Here is an 8522-nt window from a genome sequence, read left to right as displayed (position 1 = left end):
TTTAGATTTCTCCTTATATATTCATTTATACACTATCTCCATTAGCAAATATTTATAAATATACATAAATGTGTGTGCATGTTTATTTATTTCTTTCAGGAAGTCTCATTCTTCCTTAATTTTATAATGGATGCATGGATGTGGCAAATAACATAATATACTTAAGAAAGGATCATGAGATAGGTCTTGGAAAGATTAAGGAAAAAACACCAGTTATAAAGTGTATGAACTTGGTAAGGGATACTGATCTGTAAATAAACTACCAATACACACTAAAAATCCATATAACTGAGAGATGACTTGGTGACTTTCAATGACTGCAGCGGAGGGAGGGCTGCTTTTTGCAGCTAACATGATAACAAACACATTAATCAAGCTAAAATCAAGTTATGTAAAATACATTACAAATACAGTATACAAAATGAAGGTAAATATCTGAAACTCTTCTTCTTCTCAAGTAATTTCTAAGTCACATTTGTAGAAAATGTTTTGTATAAATCAGATTTCCTGTATTTTTAATTATGTAAATTATGTGTCATATATTTAAACAGGTGATATAGATCACCTTATTTTTTTGTGTCAATCTTTCAATCTCTTCCCATCAACTTATGCTTTGGAAAATCCATGCAATTCTTCCTAATTTTTCAATAAAGCTAGCAAAATTTTTATGCAGGAAAACCTAGCAACCATGAATGACACAGTATGTTTAAGAAGGAACTTGACTTTGTTTTGAAACAGAATTTGGAAGATAACACTTCAAACAGATACTAAAACTATAATTTTATGCATGGTTATTGAGCTCTTAAATGAGGGGGTTTTTGACTTTGCATACTTGTGGCTTTTCAATCTAAAATATTCCATTAATAATGTAACCTCTTAAGTTTTATTTTGGTGTTGGTTACTAATGTTTATAGCATGAATTATGAATTTGAGTTTATCTTGCTTAAGGAAATGTTTTCTATCTGTAGTACTAAAATTGGAGCCCATCCATAACATTTGTATGACTGAAAAAAATTGTTACTTTCCTACACTGAAGCAAACCTCTCAATAATTGCCATGGAAAGAAATTGGTTAAGAGTACAAAATTGAACACAAAGTTTATAAAAAACCTTTTAACTGAAATTAGGTAATCAACTTTAGGTATTATGAATTCATTTAAATAATTTGAAAAATAATGTATTTTGCTTTTCAGTAAGTGAGGGATGAGAGACAGCTGATTCTCTGGTGTACTTGTGATTCAAGTTACTAGAAGCTATATTTCGAACTTAATCTTCTGAATTACACAAGATTTATATATTTGGTAAAAGAAAACATTGCCATTAAACTCAAGGTAAGAAATTATTATACATTGCTTTATGTATTTTGATATAAAAAGTTACAAGTAGCAAGCATATGACACAGAAATGGAACAGTAACAGCAATAATTGTGAATGCATGCTTTTTACAACGTATCTAATAAAGGGGTTTTTGCCAACTCAAATATTCAGTAACACACATGCAGATTGTTTTCTCAATGTCAAATTCAGTCATATTGCTAGATGCAACAAACATTTCTATTGAAGAGATTATGAATGGCTAAATACCTGATTTCAATAAATTGTTCCTGAAATTGGGAATTTAACTTGCAATAAAAAGAAGAGTGAAAAAGAAAAGAGAAATGACCGATAAGCATAATAACCAAAGTCTTATTGCCTTCTAGTAATTTTACTCAACACTGTTTGCTGAATTTTATCATGATATGAGAATAGCTGGTCAGAGAGTCCATAAAACCTCTAGCTGGTGTTTCCAAGGACGATAGTTTCGCATTTCATTGTAGCATGTTCAAAATCACCCAGGAGCGCACTATTCTCAAGCAGTCTATATAATGAAAATAATGTACATATAACAGAAATTCAATGTAAATCTTCTTCTATGTATAACACAACATACAAGTAAACAACAGACATAAAACATATCAAACAAAACAAAAACAAAAAATGACAGAGCTCAGGATCTAATTTCTTCTTCAGGTTTGCAGCAATCTCTGAATGTATTTAAAAACTAAGGAGCACTTGGTGGCCAGCAGCCCAATTACAAAATATATTGTTGTGCAAAGGGAAAATCTTGCTAAGGAAGTGGGACATGCCTGTACTTCTTGAGTTTGGACAAAGGCAATGAAATTAAATTAGAAACATGTCCACTCTCTCTTTCAGACAGCTGAAATAATTCACTATAGATTTTTCCATTCAGAGTTTGAAAGACTGCATGAATAGTTGTCTGAAAACAAAACAAAGTTAAAATTTGTTCTCCCTGAAAATACAGGAAAAATACAGAAAAAGATATCTACCTAAACTATCTAGAAGCAATAAAAGCATTAATAGAATCTTTCCCAGTTAAACTGCTATATACATATTAACATGTATACACACATGTCTAAGTTTATATACAGATATACACATATACATATATAAATTAACAAACTAGCTGCTATCTATAACTTCATTATAAATATCTGAGATTGTATTTATTAAGATTATGTGTTGATAACAACTTATACAAAATTAAAAACCTAGGAAAAGACTCAAAAAAAGGAAGTTTCATTTGCAAACATTAACATTAATACTACAGAATCTCTAAATCATTACTACCACATACCCTTTCCCTGACTCTTCATCAGTCTGGATTAACAGTAAGAACTGAAAACAGATAGTTCCACATCTTCCTGTCTTGGGTTAGATTACCAGGTTTTACGTGCTATTTCACATGCTGGATCTCTAAATTTTATTTTCAAAAGTAAAAAAACCAAGCCAAACCAAAACAGAACACCAGAACCATGCAAAGCATCTGTCTGTATAATGTGTTTGGAATGAAGATTATATTTAGCTAGGGGATGACTATAGTGCTTTCGGGAATAAGGAATTAACAGATTTTGCTTTGTTTACAATGTTAAAGTGGTCACCTGTCTTTCAGTTTTCTCAGTATTCAAACATGGCTCCAAACAAGGTGACAGGCAGTTTGAGAATTAACATGCATTTTAGCAATATAACAAATAAAATGGAAAGCAACAAATTGTTCACTTGTTGTAAAGGTATGTTCACTTACCTCAAGATTGTCTCTTAGACCCTAGTTGTGTTGTACTCAGACTCATGTTTGCTTAGAGACCCAATGAGGCAGAACCTGGAATGTTATGGCTATTTCATTCAAAATAATAATGTTTGCATAGAAAAAACATATATACATATAGAAACTTAACAGTACAACTTGATAATCTTATCAATATTAATGAAGCAATTTACATTGGCATGCAATTAGATTAAAATAATCAAATAACTTTTTTTTTAAGAGACAGAAATACCTTAATGTGCAAAGAAAATATGGAGGACATGTAAACAGTAACAAGAAGTGCATAAATAATGCTTGCATGAAAAATACAAATATATATAAAAAGTTTCTGTGGGTTGGTTTTGTTTTTCTTTTTTCAAATAAATTGTTCATAAATGCTTTTTCATCTGCTTTTTTTTCCTTGTACTTGTGAACTTTTAATCATTCATATTTACAGTCTTTCAAAGTGCAATATACAGTAGAAATAGTTCTTTTATTAAAAATATGCTTGACTTTTACTTGTCAAATATTTGATTTTTTTAATTGATTAGAAATATTCCTTTTAACTACATTCTTATGTGTAGATACATGAGTTTTCTTTATTCACTACATTGTCTCATGTTCTAATCTATCTATATATGTTAATATGACAACCCAAGATAATGTGATTAATAATGGAACAGATGCAATAAAGTTTTGTAAATATTGTTATTCATTATATGAAAAATAATGTTTCATGAGAAAAGGGGTCTGCTTACCCCAGAATTGTGTTACTCATTACTGGCCATGCATCAAAATGGATATACGTATTTTTTTATTTATTCATGTGTTCGTTTAGTGATATTACACCAGCAGTGGATGATACTCAAGGCCACCTTAGTTACAAGAAAACCACATGTATGTGGCTCTTTTAAAAATAAGATTCACACAAAATCTTCTTTGGTTTTTAGAATTATACCTGTTCTCTGTTGACCTCTGTGTGTATGCATGTGGGTGTGTGTAAAATGGTGAAAGAAAAAGAAAAATATAAAGTAGAAAGGTAAAACTGAGTTACAGGATCCTTCAGGAAACAGGAGCAGAGATAGAAAGAGAGACAGGAAGAGAAAGATAATATAATGGTATGTGCTATCAGAAAACAAATTTGAACAATAAATAAAAAAGAAATATGTCTTTACTGAATAAAGAGTGAACATGTTTGGGCAATCAAGTCCTTACACAATAGTCTTCATCAAAAATCTATTGATACTGACCGCTGAACAGCTTTATCATGTCTGGACAGCCTGTGACTTGTGGTTGGTACCTCTTCAATTTCGTCTATCTCGCACGCATCTGCAGCATCTTGTGAGTAGCTATGCTTCATGACAAGGATATTTCTCCTGTTCATGGGCTGGATGAGTGGTTTTACAGGCTGGGGTTGTATTTCTGTCAAGACAGAAGCATCTCTTGTGCTGAGGTTACTACGGCTGCCCTTAATGCTAGACACTTGTGATCCACAGTGATGGTCATGAATGCATTTTGAAGAGGATCTCCGCAGTTTATGATAATTTTCAAAGTCATCTGCAACATCAGCAAGGTCAGCTGTAGGCCCTGTCCCTCTGAGGGTGCATAACTCATAATGAGGAGGCTCAAATACCTCTTGGAACACTGTTTGATCAAAGTCTGTTTTCCTTTGAACAAATTTTTTACGAGGCTGTTTGATCTGTACTATAACAGAGATAACAATGAGGATGATCACAATGCAAGAAGTCACTCCAATTATAGTCCCACTGGTATTGGTAAGTTGGTCCAACAGGTTAGCTTTTCTTTTTTCTGTGTGACAGGATTAAAAAAAAAAAAAAAAGCACACCATTAATTGCAGTTCAAGAATAAAAACAACCATGATGGGTTCACAGATTACTACAAAGCTGAGCTTAATCTATGTCTGAGTTCACTTGACCAATCTCACTGACAAAAACAAAAAAAGGGAAAATCATAAAAGCCAAGGAAACAGCACACAGGTCGTCTGTGTGCCTATTCACTCAGAAAGTGATTTATTCAGGGTATGTTACAAGCTTAATTAAATGAATTTAATTTTTTTATAAAAAGCAATCCCCATAACAAACAGATGGCTTTAGTGTCACCTCTGAACTCCGTTTGCCTTCTAAAGCCCCCAAGACTGTTACAGATGTTCTCTTCATTATTTTCTGTCTCTTCCAGTAAATACATGCAAAACTAGGACATTAGGACCAGTGGAAGAGCAAGACTTTACAGGAATTAAAAAAGAAATTCTCATTTGCATTGGAATCGTTGGTGAAGACATAGTATTTCTGAACTGACTGGAACTGTTAACAATATTGAAAGAAAAAGCTAAATCAGAAGAAAAAGAGTTATTCAAATTGAGGTTTCAGAAAGGAAAAAAAAAAAAAGGATGCAAGTTACTACTTTTGTTCCCGACCCATTGACTACCACAACTTTTTTAACACCCATAAAAATCCAAAAGATGATCCTACTTACTATCTTTTACCAGCAAATTCAGCATAGTGAATGAAAAAGAAACAGAAAATATGCAGTAAAACAATAAAAAGAAAATCAGTTTCACCTTACTGTTGTGTATATTTCTCTGTGATTTGCTTTCAAATGGCTGCAGACACATGAGATAGCAACTGAGCCTTATAGAACTGCGGCATGTCAAAAAGCATTCACATCAGTATCTTACAGGCATAGCAAGACTGAACAACTGTGATTAAGTTGCAACACCCGGTTTAGCGTAATTTTTCCTGGCAACTTAAAATGTATCAAAGGACTTCATAAAAAGTCTTTGAAATGAAGGTTATTGACACCAAAGCAATAACATCCATCTCTTCATAATCTCCTAGATACCAAAAATTAACTTTTCAGTACTCCCCATTGCCTGCTCTTGTAGAGTCACCTGGGGTTTCTCTAACTAACTGACACAGGCTCTGGGGAAGTAGCAGAATTAGAAAAAGCAACACAGCAACAAGCAACTTTTTTGTTAGAATCAGTCAGAAAATGAGAGGATAAACTCACAAGGCCCAATAGAAAGATACTTGGAAAATGAAAGGTGATAATAATTCTGTAGATTAAAGAGTGGGGAAGGTTTTCTTTTTAACTCTGTGCTGAAGAAATAGAGAACAGATAATTATTTCTCATTCGTATGTTTAGTTTCTTTGAAGAATCTCATGCCATGCCACAGTTTTATTGTGGTCTTTTGAAGCATGTTTTCGTTTGTGTTTTACCCTATTGCACTGCTTGTCAGGATTTTACAGGCTTCAGCAGACTTATGGGCTGACTGCTAATCCACCTTATTCTGAATTTTTTTCTTGATTGGTTCCTAAATTTGGCATATCCCATATTTCCAGGAACAAATCTGCAGCAGACGGAGGGAAGGGTGGGAGGGAAGTGAACTATCTCCCTAGCCTTCAATGTCAGTTAGTTAAGCTCTTCTCCCTGAAGACAACACAGATGCTGATTTTTTTTTTCCCCCCAGAAACACAGAACAATAGTTAGAAACCGTTCTCAGCACCTGGTTAGGGACATCAGTCCCTACCTATGAAAGAGGTATTATGCCTGATTTCCTGTGTTTGTTCCTTGATCTTCAATTTCACTTGATTATTGGCAGATTTGGTTGTTTTCTTACAGTGTTAATTATACTTCACCTTGGCTTTTTAGCCCACCTGGGCTGTTACGGGCATGGCATGCAGCTAAAAGACACTTGCTATGCATATGTTACTCCACTACAAAGGTAACTGTGACAAAGGATCCGAATTATGACTTCTAATTGCATTTTAGAGTGTATGGGAAGCAGAGAGCAAGTGATCAGAAAGCCTTTCAGGAGGACATAACCAACACAAAATACCAAGCAAAACGAATGCAAACACTAGAAGTAAAATCCATCCATAATTTTACGTCTTCATTTTCTCTATTGCTTGATGTATGCGCTCTCTAAATTGTTTTTCCTTTTTCCTGAGCTTTGACCCATCTGGCACATACTTAACAAGAAACTAAGGATAATATGCTGTACCCCATGCAGGCTAAATGACTTGACATTTCCAGTTCTGCACATTACCTTTGCAGTGGTTTTCATCCCAAGGATAAACACAATTCTGAAGTCCATTGCAGACCAATGTATTATTAATACACATATTACTGTGGCAAAAGAATGTGTTGGCTTCACAAGGGGCTAAAAACAAGAAAGAAAAAGCTGATATTAAGCAGTAAATCATTCAGCTTTCTGTGACATTCCTCGGTGCGGCTAGGACATCTAGGAGTGATCATGTAATCTGTGATAGAAAAAAGCTATACAACACAGGTTTCTTGAGCTTATTCAATACTTGACATACAGCATTGAGACCACTCAAATCATACACTGTTTACTGTTCTGTGGCAAAAGATTTTCAGTTCTGAAACAGATGGACTTTCCCATAGTCTGACTCTAGTGGCTGTAGTAGGTGGGCACCCTATACGTTGGTATGGGGAGGCATTGATGTGTTACCAACAGTTTTAGCCGCAGATCCAAAACAAAATTAACTTTATCCCAGCCATATCTAGAGTATGAGAAACAATCTGTATTCAAGTTTGTGGCTGAAACTCCAGTTTTATAAGAAAACTTGTGACTCAAAGAAGATATTAGTCCTCATGCCAACTGTGCCTGGATATTTATGCACAGAGAAAATAAAATTATTTTTAAAACATTTTGGTCATAGAATGGCTACAGTTTAATAAGTACCATTTGGAGCACAAGTGCGAAGATTGAAAAAAACAACAGCCCTCAGCATCCCTGAAGCCTAGGAGAATTTAGGTCTAGGAGAATCACGCAGATTATAGCTGCAGGGTGATGGCTTTACTGATGGCCATTTACTGTTACTGTGAAGAAGCAGCTTGGAAGCCATCAGAAGGAATTGTACTCATCAGAAGGAACTGTGCTACTTACTCAAGTTTTGGGAGATCATTATGTGTTAGAGTTGTAAAGATGTCCTCTAAAATTATGTAACAGAGTAAAGTTAAATTACTTCTCATATTTATTTTATTAAAGCCAAATCAGAAGGTATTCTTCCATTTAGAAAAAGAACTACAAATTTTATCAGTGTTAAACATGTAAAAATGAACTGTTTGCGTAAACCACAAGCATTATTATAATTATTTTTAAAGGAAAGTTAAAAAATACCCTGAGACCCATAAGTAATCAGAAAGGATTTATGATGCTCATATTATTGATAAATAGAATTTGATGCTTCATGGCAATTTTTCTCCTCTGCAACTTTAAAAGCAGTTCCTATGACAACATACATGCATACTACAAAGGCTGGCTCAGAGCAGATGACTGCTTCAGTGGTTTACCAACTAAGGGCTGTACAGAGGATTTATACTGTAAAACTTAATGACTCCATATATCATGTCAAGAAATCCACTTTTCAATAAGTGCTTAAGTTCGGATATCCATA

At 33.8% G+C, this 8522-nt stretch overlaps 1 protein-coding gene across 1 annotated transcript in view; it reads right to left on the bottom strand.

Moving 5' to 3' along the window:
- Nucleotides 1–1338: 1338 nt before the first annotated feature.
- LOC104402684 (neuropilin and tolloid-like protein 1) overlaps nucleotides 1339–8522 on the bottom strand; it is a gene marked incomplete at its 5' end in the record, with an annotated part of 29628 nt that continues 22444 nt past the window's right edge. Inside the window, 4 exons of the mRNA XM_010010631.1 lie at nucleotides 1339–1857; nucleotides 3082–3156; nucleotides 4332–4890; nucleotides 7148–7261. Of these exons, the coding sequence (XP_010008933.1) occupies nucleotides 3096–3156; nucleotides 4332–4890; nucleotides 7148–7261 (734 nt within the window). The remainder of the gene's footprint in view (nucleotides 1858–3081; nucleotides 3157–4331; nucleotides 4891–7147; nucleotides 7262–8522) is intronic.

Source organism: Nestor notabilis, unplaced genomic scaffold (genome assembly GCF_000696875.1).
Source record: "Nestor notabilis isolate BGI_N333 unplaced genomic scaffold, ASM69687v1 scaffold733, whole genome shotgun sequence".
Lineage (NCBI taxonomy): Eukaryota > Metazoa > Chordata > Aves > Psittaciformes > Psittacidae > Nestor > Nestor notabilis.
Note: the sequence above shows the minus strand (reverse complement) of the source record. Positions and strands in the feature narration are given on the sequence as shown.